The sequence below is a fragment of the Etheostoma spectabile genome, chromosome 8 (assembly GCF_008692095.1).
Source record: "Etheostoma spectabile isolate EspeVRDwgs_2016 chromosome 8, UIUC_Espe_1.0, whole genome shotgun sequence".
Classification (NCBI taxonomy): Eukaryota; Metazoa; Chordata; class Actinopteri; order Perciformes; family Percidae; genus Etheostoma; species Etheostoma spectabile.
Window position 1 is genome coordinate 20480250 of NC_045740.1, and position 15281 is coordinate 20495530.

At 41.2% G+C, this 15281-nt stretch overlaps 2 protein-coding genes across 4 annotated transcripts in view; both read left to right on the forward strand.

Moving 5' to 3' along the window:
• The first annotated feature begins 725 nt into the window (after positions 1 to 725).
• Positions 726 to 10043, forward strand: lrrc56 (leucine rich repeat containing 56). Its single transcript, XM_032524406.1, has 13 exons — positions 726 to 874; positions 1142 to 1322; positions 1844 to 1931; positions 2604 to 2664; positions 3939 to 4035; positions 4210 to 4407; positions 6885 to 7062; positions 7156 to 7386; positions 7624 to 7691; positions 8299 to 8441; positions 8712 to 8905; positions 9008 to 9356; positions 9694 to 10043. The coding sequence occupies exons 2-13, from the start codon at positions 1155 to 1157 to the stop codon at positions 9869 to 9871; spliced, it is 1953 nt and encodes a 650-aa protein (XP_032380297.1). The 5' UTR covers positions 726 to 874; positions 1142 to 1154; the 3' UTR covers positions 9872 to 10043.
• Positions 10044 to 14675: 4632 nt separating this feature from the next.
• The window catches only part of rassf7a (Ras association domain family member 7a), a 38588-nt gene continuing 37982 nt past the window's right edge, over positions 14676 to 15281 (forward strand). For 2 of the 3 annotated variants that reach the window (XM_032523697.1, XM_032523696.1), the window contains exon 1: positions 14676 to 14774. The gene's annotated coding sequence lies outside the window, so the exon portion shown is untranslated. The remainder of the gene's footprint in view (positions 14775 to 15281) is intronic. The other variant, XM_032523698.1, reaches the window with a different exon arrangement.

Sequence of the window (15281 nt, forward strand, 5' to 3'; positions counted from 1 at the left end):
GAAAAACTGACTTCCAGTTGTACTTAATCCAAGTTTACAAAGTTTCACCTAAACGTGACAGACAAGAAGTCCCTGCAAACAGTTGAATGTGGTCATGAAGGCCTGTTTTTAAAAAAAATATATATGGCGACACAACCCCATCCACTTGAGAAGACTAACCACCAACCAAAGTGAATCATTTTCTGAGCATTTAAAAAAAAGAAAAAATCTACATTCTATATTCCCTAGATTTGAACTAATTTTGGCCTAATGGTTGTTTTACAAAGTTAAAAAAAACATACACCTCTGGTGGAGAATATTACATCACTGGTAATTCATTGGATTTGATTTATTTTTTGTCTAAAACTCTTTTGGTGTCTTATTTTAATATATTTAGTCTATAGTCTAAGAAATTTAGAATAAACATAGGCATACATGGCTCCTCTTTATTCTGACACTGCATCAATAAGTAGTTTTCAGGAAGAAAAAAAAACCCCATTGTTCTAACAAATAAAATTACTTGAATTATTATAATTTCAATCACATGAATGTGACATATCGAATGCCAGAGTTTACAACGAGCATATGAAGGCAGCACCAGACGAGCTTAGTAAATGGTAAACAACAAAAAAAAAACCTGAGGCTTACAAATTAATTTTTGATAGTAGCAATATATGCTAATTATTAGTTCACGTTAAACGTTTACCTCTAGAGTTCCACTGAATCGATAACTGTTGCACGTGCACTACATATCCCAAGGAGCCACGAGTCTTTCCCTGCCGTATCCAGGAAGTCGTACGTGGTTGTCAAGCAAACTTTTGCTTGTAAGCAAAGTGCTCTCAGTCGCTAAAATGCATAACGTTACATCTTTCTAGCCTGCAGTTTCCTGAATCAGGTAACGTTACATATATAATTTATATTAAACTACTATATAATATCCTGTTGGAAGTACATGTGACTGGAATGAGCTTAGAGTAGAGCATTCATTAATTCCCCCCCCCCCCCTTCTCATCATTTAGCTAACGTTAGTTTGTAAACTAAGCTGAACATAACGATAGTTAAACAAGTAGCTAAATATAGATGGATTACTACTTCGTATTTCCTCTTTGTTAGAAAGCCATCCAAGCATGTTGGTAAGACACTTCCTTAATTTTCATTTCAGGTAGCCGTGAGAGATGAGTTGCTGTCATGGGTCTGTGCCCCAGGAGGTCCGGCCCGGCACGGCACGGGTCCTAGTGACTGAGCTGAGTGGATCCGGCCACATCAACCCAACTCCTGCCACGAAACCCTGCGAGGACTCTGAAACAGCAGTGGAGCTTTATCACCTCTCTCCAGAGAAGCTGGTAAGTTCACAGAAGTGCCCAAGGATACTGTCACTGCTCATCCCACTGATACACCCAGTTCTCCATGTCTGATACACATGGTTAGTCTATGTGCATCACAGGCGGTAGCCTCTATTATCTGAGATATCTGTTATTTTCATATTAGTGTACTTTGCAGCACTAGCCTAGGAGAGACATTAATGTTGAATGCTGAATTCTTGGGGTTGAGGGATATAACATTGCACATGTCAACATGTAACATCTACTGTATACATTCACACTGCCTGTATTTTACGTGTGTAGCGCCATGAAATAATTTTGTTGTTGCCCAATCCTGCTCCTGATGAACAATAACTAAGCTGTGCAGATTGTCGGGTCAAGGTGAGGTGGAAAGACAGAATTATTTCACGTCACTGGCTTCACATAATTTGTTACATCAAAATAATAGGCGTATGTTTGAGGTCAATATTGAATGATGTAACTATGTTGGGTAAAGACCAAATCCTGTTCAGAATATGCTAATTCATTTCTGACCCTCGCAGGAATCGCTGTGTGGAACTCGGGACCTCTCTCGCGTGACCTCGCTGGAGATCTGCGTAGACACACAAGAAATTACACTGGCTAACCTTGGTAAGATACACAGTACATCAAGGCAATTACAAATGTAAATAAACTATTTCAACCCATAATGCACGGGTACAAAGTTTGTATGTGTACTCATTAGGGCTCCCTGTTTGTTGTTTGTACTGATTTTATTTTTTATGTCTAGTGTTCCTTATGGAAGTTGCGAACATATCCCCACACGGTAGCTCCTGTTAAACTTAAATTCCAATTTGAAAACCACTGAAAGCAGATTTTTACACTGTGTACACTGATGATTCATAACCGATGCTTATAATGACCACACAGAAAAGCATAAATCAGAAGAAGATAAGAGACAAATAAAGACATTGCTATGACGCACACAACGTATCCGTACTAGATTTCCTCTCAGGTGTGCCGACCTCAGTGCAGGATGACTGAGCTGATAATGGTGTAGGAGCATCTTCATTATGATCACCTTTGTCCTGAAAAAAAGTGTAGATTGCACAATGAGCACATGCATGACAGAGCAGTGTCTGGTTATGTATGAGTCATGCCTGCCACTGTAGGTGCTCTTCCTTTAAACTAACTGACATCTAATGTCTGATGAGGCGACTGAAGGTGAGGTGATTAAACCAGGAGTTTAAAACCCCAAACATAATCTCCCTTATGTCACATGACCATGAGAAAAATGGCTTGGTTTCTCTGATCATCTTGCAGGTGCCTACTTGCCCAAGCTGGTGCAGCTCAGACTGAACAACAGCACAATTACGTCAGTAAGGTAAGCACAAATACCATCTTTTTGTTTTCTTTCTGCTTGGTATTCTTGAAAAACAAAGAAGCCTGAAGAACACACAAAGTCACACTCATATTATGTTGACATTATATAATGACATGAAATACTAGAGATTCTTAGGAAGCTGCTAATCCAAAAACCAAAAATAAAACACGGTTTTAAAACACCAACCAAATTTATGTACACTTCTTGACACTGTATGACCCATTTCATGTTTGACTTATGTTTAAAGACATAGCGAGCAGGTCCAGGTCTTTCCATGAAGATAAACTGTGATTTGATGGACACATGGGGATTACTGTCATGATTTAGTGAGAGGCCTTGGAGGAAGTAAAAAAGACAGTTCTTTGAAGCCAAAAAGCAGGTCAGAAGTCACAAGGATGTGTACTTGATAGTGAAAAGAAAATGTAGTGTGGTTGTAGAGCTCGGCTCTGCTTCTGCCAAAGTTTTCCAACAGGGGACTTATAATACAAAATGTCTGGATGGAAGATGCATGTTGCTGCATGTAAACCAGATGCCAACAGATCTGGTGTTCATTCATTTTAGAGATAAATACACATGGGGAACAGGTTCAGCCACCTGTCTCACAATAGGACACAGAGGGGTTCGTGGCATATCAGCTTTCAAATTTGTCTACATGGACAGTCCCGGAAAAAAGACAGGAAAGATGCACCGTTTCTCCTGGATTTTCCTACCAGTTTGATTGGAGCCACAACTGTGTCATCAGAAATCTGATAAAAGAGAAGCAATAAACCTCAATAATGACACATATACACACACACATGCACACACACACACGCCAGCACACACACACACACACCACACACACACACACACACACACACACACACACACGCATTGTAAATTGTCCTACAACAAGACAGGTGGAGAATTGTGGAGAAGAGTACAAACAGAAAGATATAAGGCGCTGTCTGCTCCACCCTGAGAGCAGCAGAGCAGAGCCAGCCGGACGTGCGTTGCCTCTGATAGTATTTCCTGCTCTGGGCTGTGGGAGCTGTAGTTGAGAGGCTGTCACAGGGTTGTAGATACATTGACTGAGACTCTTTTAGTAGGGTCAGAGCAGGGGTGGGCTGTGTAGAGACAACTGGGAAGCAGAGAAGAGGCCTGCATATTGTGGAAGAGAAAAGAGTTTCTAGCTTCAGTAGCCAAGGGACTGGATAGCCTTTCCCATCATTCGCTGGGGTGTGTAACTCCCTTCCCTGCCTCTAACTCAAGTTTGTGCGATTTTGTCTCCTTAGAGACCTGGGAACCAGTCTCTCCCACCTGCAGGTGCTGTGGATGTCTCGCTGCTCCCTCCAAGACCTAGATGGCATTTCTACTTTCTCCTCCCTCAAGGTAGGGTTTATAGGTTCCAGATGGCTCAGTGGAGAGTCTGTTCAACAACTCAGCAAACTGTTTTGGGGTAAAAAAAAAGTTTTGAATGATGATATAATATGTTTTAAAGGTGTAAATAATTAACGAATGTAGACACATTTTCTACCCTGCATGTACATCCTCTCTCTGTTTCAGGAATTGTATGTGGCCTATAACAAAGTGTCTGACCTGAGTCAGGTCGGCATGCTAATCAACCTGCAGCTGTTAGATCTGGAAGGGAATGACGTGGACGACCTAGTCCAGATTCAGTATCTTAGGTTGTGTGGCAAACTCCAGACACTCACCCTGGAGGGAAACCCTGTGTGTGTCCACCCTAACCCCACTGCCATCCAGGTAAGGGTTATGTTCAGCTTATGTGGTTTATACCACAAAACGAAATATCACTGTTTTACATTTGTGCAAAGAAAGATGGCATTTGTTTAAGTAACATACAGTAGGTGAGGTTTAACTCCAAATGCTGGCTTTTTCTTTACCATACCTATTTTCCTGTCTTTGCCAGACTCCTTGTTGGACCTCTGTGACTAAGCACACCCAGATATTTGACAAATGAGCAGTGTTTTTTAAAGGGAGCGTAGTTAATTTGAGACATCAGGGAGAGCCAAAATTAGCTACGAAAGTCATGTGTCCTCCTGTACTGTAATGAAGACCAACAGTAATTTCTGATCAGCAAATGTGTCACCATCCAGACACTGATGAGAATGCAAGAAAAACTGTTCATTGAGGTGTGTGTGTGTGCATGTTTTTTTGTGCATGTGTCCAATACACATCTAGCTAATGTTCTCATCCAGATTAACATATAAGAGCAGACTGCACGTAAAATCCTTGATCATTGCCACCTGAAGTAGCCAACACCAAATGGCGCAAGGACTCAGATTCACAATGTTCTGGCAAAAGATGGAAAAATAAATAAATAGAGAATGGTTGAAGCTGAATAAAAGCTTGAGCAAGGAGCTGGGCAGAGTTCCTCAAAAGAAAACAGTTTTATGCAGTTGATGTCGTAAATGCCAACTTGCAAATGCAGCTTGTGGCTCTGACGTAAGTATTTTTCGGTTAATTGTCTTTCCTGTGCTAGCAGGCTGTCAGTCCTCGTGGCTTTTCAGATAATTACCGAAATGTATTCAGCAGTGCTGAGACATGAACGTTTCCGTGTGATCTCATCGCTAAGTATCTGGGTCTCCATCTGGGTCTTCTACGCACTGGATAGGACACTGGGAGAGCAGGAGGCATCCAAATAAGTCATCATGAGACATCATAACACAGACAACATGTGTTATTACTACATAGCAGAGCTGTTATATTCTTATTTGGGTGTAAATGAATAGTGCTTAAAGCTGCTTTCCTTGGACCCTCTTAGTGAAATTGAGTGTACCTGTATATACAAGGTAGAAGCTGCATTTCTACCTTCTGCTGATTCGAGACACATTGTGCTGGGAGTTTTTTGGGCCACTGTGAATGTGTTTATTTACACCCACCAGCATAATTAGGAAACTAGGGCAATGAGGGGAGATGCTGAGCTGAATATGCATTAGGCCTGTGCTTTGTAGTGACTGCGGGGTTCCTGGGTTTGCTCTCTTGCCAAATGATCACTCCTCTTGCTCTTTCTCTCTTTCCATCAAACACACACATCCGCTTACTTCCTCTCCCACACCCCTCATTCTCCTCCTCTTTTCTCTGTCGTTTCCTCCCTGCCAGCCCTTCACTCTCTTGTTGTATTCACTGCATCTGTGTGGTTTGGTGAAGGGCAGGGGGGTGCCGAGCTCTAATGTGATCGCTCAGTAGCTCAGTGATTTACTGGAAACTCTCTCTCTTTTTCTCTCTCGCTCTCTCTCTCTCTCTCTCTCTCTCTCTCAGAAGTTCCACAGATTAAGTGTCATAATGTTCAAAATGAGCATCACATTTATGAAGTATCCATTATATTATTGTGATGCGTGTAACTAGTAACACATTTAGAAATTTCCTGTGTCTGGTCTGCTGGTGTGTCACTGATTTGGTCGACTGAATTAATCAATATTTTCTTTTTTTAAATGTGTGTCGAAATGATTACCTCACCTGACATCTCTTTACAACATATCCCGTTTCTATTATTATCTGTAGGGCATCTAGTTGCCCATAATATATAGTTATGCATTACTTAGTATTGCTAATGTACAGTATAGTGTACTTTCTAATGAAATATAATTTGTGTAACAGTTTACCTCTGGAGCCAACTGGAGTACCAAACATCATAAAAATAGATCAGTCTATGTCTAGCACAGATCTGAGAAGTCTGTTCATTAAATTAGTCTTTTATATAATGGTCACTGGCACATAAACTGAAACCACTGCATGCATATTTCATCTGCATAAAACAATGGATCAGCTCATTTAGTGTGCTGGTGAAAGTCATTCAACTGAAATAAACAGTAGGGACATGACAGAATACAGTATGAGTTGATATCAATACCAGTTTCAAAACCAATGTAATTTACTGTGTCGACTGTAAGATGTTTTATATTTTTAATAAGTTAGACAATTCATAGGTTATGCGTGAGACAAGTTGAATTTAGCATTTTTACACCTTCATCAGTGTTTACACATTTTTCTTCAGAAACTCAGTACAAAGATCAGTCATGATAACAGACTATGTCACTTGCTTGTGTTGAGTATGGGTACTAAGTACACTACCGGGTCTACACTGAAGTCACAGTTTCTAACTAATATCACGCCCCATCCATCTTGTAATACTCCCGTTTTGTCCCCCTTCAAACACCTGTCTGTCCTCTACATTCATTCTGAGTCTCGCTTTCCTATGCTTCCTCCCTTCTACCCAGACAGCAGACTATAGTTATCGGGCTGCAGTGAGGGAGTTGGTTCCCCAGCTGCGTTACCTCGACGATTTAAGGGTGGAGGAAGACGGGCTGAGCTTCATCAGCACCATGAGAGAGGACTGGGCCATTCTCCAAAACTCCATCAGAGACTGCAGCTCCTCTCAGGCGGCTACTAAAGATGGTGTGTGTATGCATATGTAGTTTTAAATGATTTGATGCAGATAAGTTAATTACAGCTGTGTATTTAATGGGCCAATCACTTCTGTCTTTCTAGAGGAAATGGCAGACGGTGCAAGTCCTTACAGCAGACCCGGCTCAGCAAGGCGCCCTGCTTCCAGCCAGTCTTTCATCTGGCCCCTCTCGTCAGCAGGCTCCAGACCCCACACTGGCTCCAGACCCATGTCAGCAACCAGGCCGGGAGTTCTTTCCCCTCCTGGATCCAGACCTGGATGTGCAGACTTCGATCTAACAACAGTGGAAGCGGAAACCAGCATCTTGACGCATGGTTAGGCACGCTGGTAGCTGTTTTTCACACTGGTGTTTCCACTGTGAGAGCTTCTACATCCAGCCACATTGTCTCAACATTTTCATCTCTACATTGGATTTGTTTTAGTGCTAGTTCCTTCACCCAGTACAGATACACTTTGCAATCTTTACTCAACAGTGCCACCAAGAGGGTGGCTTTGTGTCAGAAAACAGATTGATTCGTTGACATTTTTCTCTTATTCGTTGCTTTTTGAAGGAGCTGGCAAGATCCTGTTCTGTGGAAACCCAGTCCAGGCTATCCGAGCAAGAAGAGAAAAGTTGAGGGTAAGTAGTGTGTGCTGGAAGGAGAAACAACAACATTCCTTTAATTCAGTGGGAAAACATCTTGTTCCTGGATCTCAAATTAATCCACACCAATCTATCATGCTATCATGCATGCTGTTTCCCATGCAGCATTTAGGTCATACTGAGGGGAACAACAAGCTCTATGGGCTTTGGCAGGCCATTATGGCTGTCTGGCACCACCAGCTCATCTCTTTCATGGCATGTCAGTCTAAACAGAAGGAGCTAATTATTAGCAGGGGGACAAAAACCTGAGAGGACAGGTACAGTAGTGGGAGGGCACAGGGGATGGAGATCTGTGAAGGGTGCAACAGTGTCCGAGAGACTTGACAGATGGGGCTCTCACTGCCAACGCCATGTTATCTGTCATACTGGCACATCCACACACCGCTGCTGTCACTCCGCCTTCCTCTTACCTTCCTTTCCTGTTCTGTCTGCCCCTCTTGTGTTTGCTCTCCCTCTCTGTCTGACCATTACTTCAGTGTCCATCCATAATTAATGTACTCAGCTCCTTGGCTTCTACTCACTTATGTTTCACAGCTTCCTCTCTTACCGTTCATACTCATGCTCCCTGTTTTTGGTCTCATAGACTGCACCTACCAAGTCTACTTTCCCCCCCCGGGACCTGCCCATCCATGTACCGGAACATACATACGACTTTGAGGACTATGATGTCAGAGAACGCGTTGATGTGTTTGCAGAGCTTAGAGCTTGGAGGGAGCAGCACAGCAGGTACTAACTACTTACTCACATATCTCCTTTATTCTTGGAAACACACTAAATATCTTCTGACAACAGACCATGTACATTACATTGTTTGCAATTGGAATATGATCCGTTGCCAGCCCAAGGGAACTTAGATAGTCAGGGTTACAAGGGTACTGAAAATCTATCAGGGATTTTAAAAGTCTTCTTCTAAATTTGTTCTCGCTTCAGCTGTCAGCCTGGTTTCCTCTGACCTTAGGGGGGTAAAACTAAATATATTTCTACATTGTTTTTCAGCCGTCTCCAGGCCATAGAGACAGAAAGATTACCACAGGTCCTGGCTATCCAGCATAGTGATGAGGGGGAAGATGACGATGAAGGAAAAGTCTTTGGTGGCGTAAGGAATGACAGCAGTGATGAAGAACACAGAGCGGTGAAGCATGGTGAAAGCCTTGACTCCCCAGATTCCTCTTTCCAGTCCCTTTCCCCAGGTGAATACTCACTAAATGAACATACTTGCTGTTGCTTCTAAAGAGAGAATTATACATGTATAACGGCAGCTGTTAACGCTTTTGTAATGATTGTGTTTTCAGACCTGCATCACATAGAAGCCTTATCCCCTGACGTGTCTCGACTCTCCCTGCCCCCAGACACCAGACTGTGCCCCTCTCCCCCTCTCAGTGCCACACTAACAGCTAATCGCAAGCCACCAGGGATCCGCGCACGTAGGCTTCGACTCAGCCAGACCAACTCCGAACATGCACGTGATTTCAGCAGAGTAGTGCGCTCTCCTGGAACAGGTGAAACCGCAGGAGACACGGACCTGAAACTCCAGAGGGTCCAGCAGGGGACCAGGACTAATATGCCTCTGTTACCCCTGCCTGCACACATACCCCGCCGCCCTCCAACAAGTGCCCTGGGTAAAGAGCTCATGGATTCAAGGTATGGCATTATTAACGTTTACTTTTATATACCAATGTGTATGCATTCATAATATGAAAAATACATTTAACTGTTTAACGCTCCTGTTTGGCTTATGTAGTTTAAATTGTTGTAAATTTCAAAATGCTATGCATTTGTAGAAAGCATACTGAATTGAACTTTGAATTAAACTGGGGATGTCAGTACAATTCATCAGTAACTGTTTGAAAGACATGACCATGTCTTTTTTCCAAATGCATGATGTGATCTTCAATTGATCGTGACTAGTTGTTAATTAACACTGTAACCGTGTGAGTTCATATGGGGTGATACTAAAGAAAGGTTGTCTGTCTTTCAGTACAGAGATGGACTTATTCAGTATACAGTCTGAAAGCAAGCATCTTAGAACTCCTCAGACGTCCAAAGTCCTGGACAGACCAGCGATTACTCGTCCTCACACAGCCAGAGCAGCTCTACAGAAACATCACCAGCACCACATACACCAACCCTGCAGAGGGAGCTCCCACCCAGACTGACCACAGAATGGGCAGAGGTTTGGATGCCAGTGATGGCTAGTATGATTAGTGTGACTGTTCTATACCCTCAAGAACAAAGTGGTAGCATTGAAGCCATTATGGAGCATTCCATTGTTCACTCACTCCCTGCTTTGAGGTGTGTTGGAATTACCTGTATTTTTGCCATACAATGTTCTCTCTCTCTCCTTTTCAAAAAGAAGAAGAAAAGAACAACAGGAAAAAGACCCAGAATGTATTGAAAGCATTCCCAGATAAATTGGGACTCGCCAACACACCAACACATTGAACTCATGACTAATTGAGTGTATGAGTATTAACAGCTGTGTATCTGGAGGACTGAGATTATCCTTATGATGCTACTGAATTGCTGGCTTTCTGATGGCTGTGTTAGATGAAAACCTCACTTTTGCATTTCTCAGGCTGTAACTTTGAGTTGTTCTTTCTCAAATGCTACCTTGTGTTTTACCCAATTAAATCAAAAACACTTCAATCAATTTGAGATTCAATTTTTCATTGAAACTGAGCTGCATGGTTGATAAAATGTGAAGGATAATGTCAGCTAAGGTTTTCTGCAGTGACAGTGATTGTCCTGATATTCATGGTGTAATAGTCACATTTGGCCACATGAGGTCCCTGTCCCTCAAAAACTAATTCCGTTGTTTTAACCCAGAGACAGTCTACAGTATGTGTGAACCACCTCGAGCAACCCTTCAAATCCACTACCTTGAAATACAAGATCATTCCTTTTGTTCCCCGTTTGTCCACATCCATGACGACATCTGCATCATGCAGTGTAATTTACAATATACTAGCAGTAAGCATTCTTGGTTTCACTCTGCACACTGCCAATACAGCAGAGAATTCATGATGTATTGACTGATAGACAGCATGAGTAATGGACTACAACAAATCAAGTCCATTCAGAGTTTATATGTTCTAACCACAGACTGTATATATATTGATATATATACAGTCTATGGTTCTAACTGTGACAGATCCTGTTGTTTTCCTAGAGCTACGGAAAATTACCCATCCATTGCACCATGAAGGACACTCAGACTGATTGTGTCCTGAGACACACTTGTGATTTACAGGATTTGGGTAGATGAGGACCAGAGAGGCCGCCACATCTAATACTTCATTAATGCTTAAGGAAGTATAATGTTAAAGGTAGCGGTTTGTTTTTGGTAGGTGTCACACCAACACTACACTGAGTGACCACGCCGCGCACACACACACACACACACACACACACACACACACACACACACACACACACACACACACACACACACACACACACACACACACACACACACACACACACCACACACACACCACACACACACACACACACACACACACACACACACACACACACTTTCTGGCATATGTGCTTCAGTTCTGTCTGCAGAAACAGGATGTAAACAAATGACTCAAAGTAACGAGGCACAGGAGAGCACTGCTAATACTTCTCGCTGCAGTGATGGATTAAGAGATCTACACGTGTCAGACAAGAATGTATAATGTGTGTATGTCCTCTCAGACAGCTCTTATGTAACATGTTAGCGCATGTCTTGTCTTCCAACAACTATTTCCATCACATACTGTAACTGTATCACCTCTTATAATCCTCTCACAGGTGTCAGGTGTTTTAAGCCCTGCTCCCCTCTCACTGGGGCTGTTGCGTCTCAAAGGCACAGATGGGGGAGAGTGGAATGAAAGGAGAGGCATTTTATGGTGGGAAAGTGGGATAGTGTCCACATACTTTCCTCTGAAATTTTCTGAAAGGGATCATTCTCACAGCTGCTCTAGGCTGGGGACCTAATCTGGCCTGTGAGAACCTTTCATCCACTCCCCAGTTATTATCAGATGATGTGACAAACCAAAAGGACCTTGTTTCCCTCCATTGCTTTGGAATGGTAAACACTGTGAGAAAAGCTGAATATCAGATTGTAAAGAAAAACAAGTTCCTCTAATATGTTTGATATATAGTTAACATCGGTTTCAGTTTAGTAATCTCTACTTTCAGCAATGATTTATTTGCTTAAAATATAAATAAATAAAACAACGCAGTGGTTAGAAAAGCCAGGGTCCAAGGAGGTGGTCTTTTTAACCAAACAATCAAATTAAAAAGATAATTAAAGCACTGCAGTTCCACCGCTTCACAAATTTGCTTTGTGAAATCTTTTCCCCAGAGATGATCAAAAAAAGAACAGGAGGCTAATGTTATTAAGGTAAACTATGATGGATAATAGAGCACACATCAGCAAAATAAGTTCCTCCCTGTCACAAATGCACACACACACTGCAAATACCATATGTGGTTATTGGGATTCACTTAAATGTATAATCATATCAAGCAGGTTGTAGTTGCATTGCCCAAAAGACTCAAGGCTATCAGAGGAATTTGATATAATAATCTATCTGCATGCAATACTGCTGTTTTTCCGTGTTGTAACTGCAGCTTACAACATGGGTGTGAATAAATTACAGGGAAACCAAAACACACGCTAGCATAACTTTTTTGACTGAAAGGGAATGCCAATCTAATTAAATTATGAAAAGAAGCTTCCTTCTTGTTTTGACTTGATACAGGTCACTATTCCTCGCAGGCGTTATAACTGGAAATACCTACAGTATGAGTTCAGACAGGCCCTGGAGAAGCTGTTAGTGCAAATACGACTACAGCCGGAAGGAACATTCCATTCAATGCATGATAATATAGAAAGGCTCCATAACTTATTTTCTGTTGACACCTGTACAACCACATGCAGACCTGCAGTGCATAATGGTATACAAAAGGCATTAAGTGAATCACAATTACTGCTTTAGACTTAAAACTTTCTGAATCTCATCTTTGTGAAAAAGAAGGTGATAGTACATCTGCATATCAGCATACAGATGCATCACCTTCTTTTTCATTTAATTCAATTCATTTATACTATCAATTCATAAGAGTTACCTTGAGACTTTACAGATAGAGTAGGTCTAGACCACACTCTATAATTCACAAGGGCCCAACAGTTCTAGTAGTTAATGTATACACATACATTCATTGTCTTTGTATTAATATATACCTGCCTGAGTTCCACCATTAATTTCTTTCATGGTCGAGCCCCTCAGCAGCTCCAAATACATAGAGAATTATTTTCTAACTAAAAATCAATTAATTTAGTTACCTTTTTTTGCTCCTGATTTTTTTTTGTATAAAAGAAATCAAAGATAATAGAGCACTGTCACACTGTATGGAGAAGTTATATCAGCAGCTCTTCCTCTGACTCATTGTTTTGTAATGTTAAATTGATATACTGCAGCTAATACTGCACATCCTGCTCAATCGGTTTCAAGATCATTGTTCGGTACCTATGAGCAGCGAGAGGCACTGGGGATTACCTGTTGTTCAAGAGGAACAGACTAAATGCTGTGGCACTAGGATAGTTTTTTTTGGGCTTTCTAACATTGCATACATGCTTTTAAGAAAAAACGGTGAGTGCTAAATAATGTCTTTATTAATCTATTCCGGCAGAACTAAGCCACACGAACACCTGTTGCACTTTTCTGCTTTGTGATTCCTTTTTTTTTTTTTTTTCGCCTTCAAAAAAGTTGTTTTAGAGCAGTGATCGTAATTTGTGGGACAAATACAACATTTATTTTAGTTTTACGTGTGTTTCCAAACCCAAAATGTGAGCACATAAGCATGATTCTGTGGTTTTAGGGAATGTTTGGCACAGAAAGATACCAGTGAAACATTTCAGGCAGTATTCATTTTCATTTTTTTCTAAATTCATTTGGATATTGGGATATATGATTTACCCTATATTTGTTATAAATTATTTTGTGAATTGTTTAGCTTTTCAGGACTTTATAATAGACATGTTTTGGCCAACATATTTTTAAAAATGTCAATTGAAGCATTCCTGTACAAAAAACTGTGATAACATGGTTTCTCTTCCTTTTGTTTAGGCAACAGCACAGACTTTATTAATGGCAGTTTTATGTGATGACAATATTATTACAACCTTCCGCTTCTAACACTTCCTCCTAATTATAATAAAACACTTGTAATGACATGTCTTTCCCTGAAGACAACGCTCCCTGCATCTGTTTTGTCAGGCTCTATCATCCCATGGCCTCTATGAATGATGTCACATGCCCCCCCATAAATCAGATGTAGTCCAGGGGCTGCAAGGAGGGGTTGATTTCAAAGTGTAGTCTCTTGTAATTAGTTACACATCCACTAGATAATCCAACAACGTAGCCTAGTGTAATCTATCTGCTGCCATCATCACTGTGCATGTGGGACTTTCTCAAGCCGTGTTGACACTGGCAAACCCTTTTTGTGACAAGTAATCAAGTCACTGCCCCTCTAAAATGTTAGTGCATGCTGTTGGGCACGGCTGTTACTCAGAAACCTAACCTAGATCATATGTAGGCTATTTTTGTATGGTATTTATTTTGTATAAGCACGCAGGGGGTTGCATATGAATTTGATGTTCTTGAAAAAAAACTTTAAATTTCTCCATAGTTGTATAGTTTTTCCCATTTTATTTTTTTATTTTTTTTTAAAAGGTAATTTTTTGGGCATTTTTAGGCCTTTATTTTCACAGGATAGATGAAGACATGAAAGGGGGGACAGAGAGGAGGGGAATGACATGCAGCATAGGAGCAAACCTCTATAGATGTGCGCCTGCTCTACCAACTGAGCTACCCCGGCCACGAGCACTCTATCACTTTTACAACAATTTTTAGTTGGTTTTAATTTGAAACTGCGAACCGGAAACGGTTTTATTTCTATTTCCTGGATAGCTTGACACCAGCTAGAGAGCACTTGTTGACGTCGGGGACCAGAGGATGAGGCACTCGGTTGTCCGTCGTTTCAAGCTCGACTACTAATTCCATTGTAAGTTCTTTTTACACCTTGTGTTTTGTTTTCTTCCAGAATAATGTGACATTTAAATGTTTTTGGTAAAGGATGCAACAAGTGCTGCTGGCTGCTCAGAGCGCTGCACCTGCCGGATGATGACAGGCTGACGATGAAGAATGAACTTTACTAAACTTCTCTCACTGGCTCACGCCAGCTAGCTAGCTAGCTAGCTAAATTACACTGAAGTTCGTCGACGAAGTTGCTGTTAGTAAGTTGGCTTTGTTATGTTAATGCATACATAGACATATAATGTTGGTCGACAAATTTAACACCAAAATATGTTCAAAATTATTAAACGTTGTATATGTTAAGTTGTCAGTAACTAACTTGAGTAGGTTAGTTTTGTTTTTCAAAACACTGTTTATCATGCTAAAGTTAAATAAAAAGGACAATAGGCCTACTTAATCACAGCAATATGTCGTTAACTAGCTACAACAGCAGCAACAACGCAGATAGGCTTAACTACCATTACATCATCATCAT

Bases quoted from the DNA above. Each gene is read 5' to 3' on its own strand.
- lrrc56 (XM_032524406.1), top strand. From the start codon at position 1,155: ATGAGTTGCTGTCATGGGTCTGTGCCCCAGGAGGTCCGGCCCGGCACG. The intron at 4,036-4,209 runs GTAGGGTTTATA...TCTCTGTTTCAG, and splicing joins CTACTTTCTCCTCCCTCAAG to GAATTGTATGTGGCCTATAA. The intron at 9,357-9,693 runs GTATGGCATTAT...TCTGTCTTTCAG, and splicing joins AAAGAGCTCATGGATTCAAG to TACAGAGATGGACTTATTCA.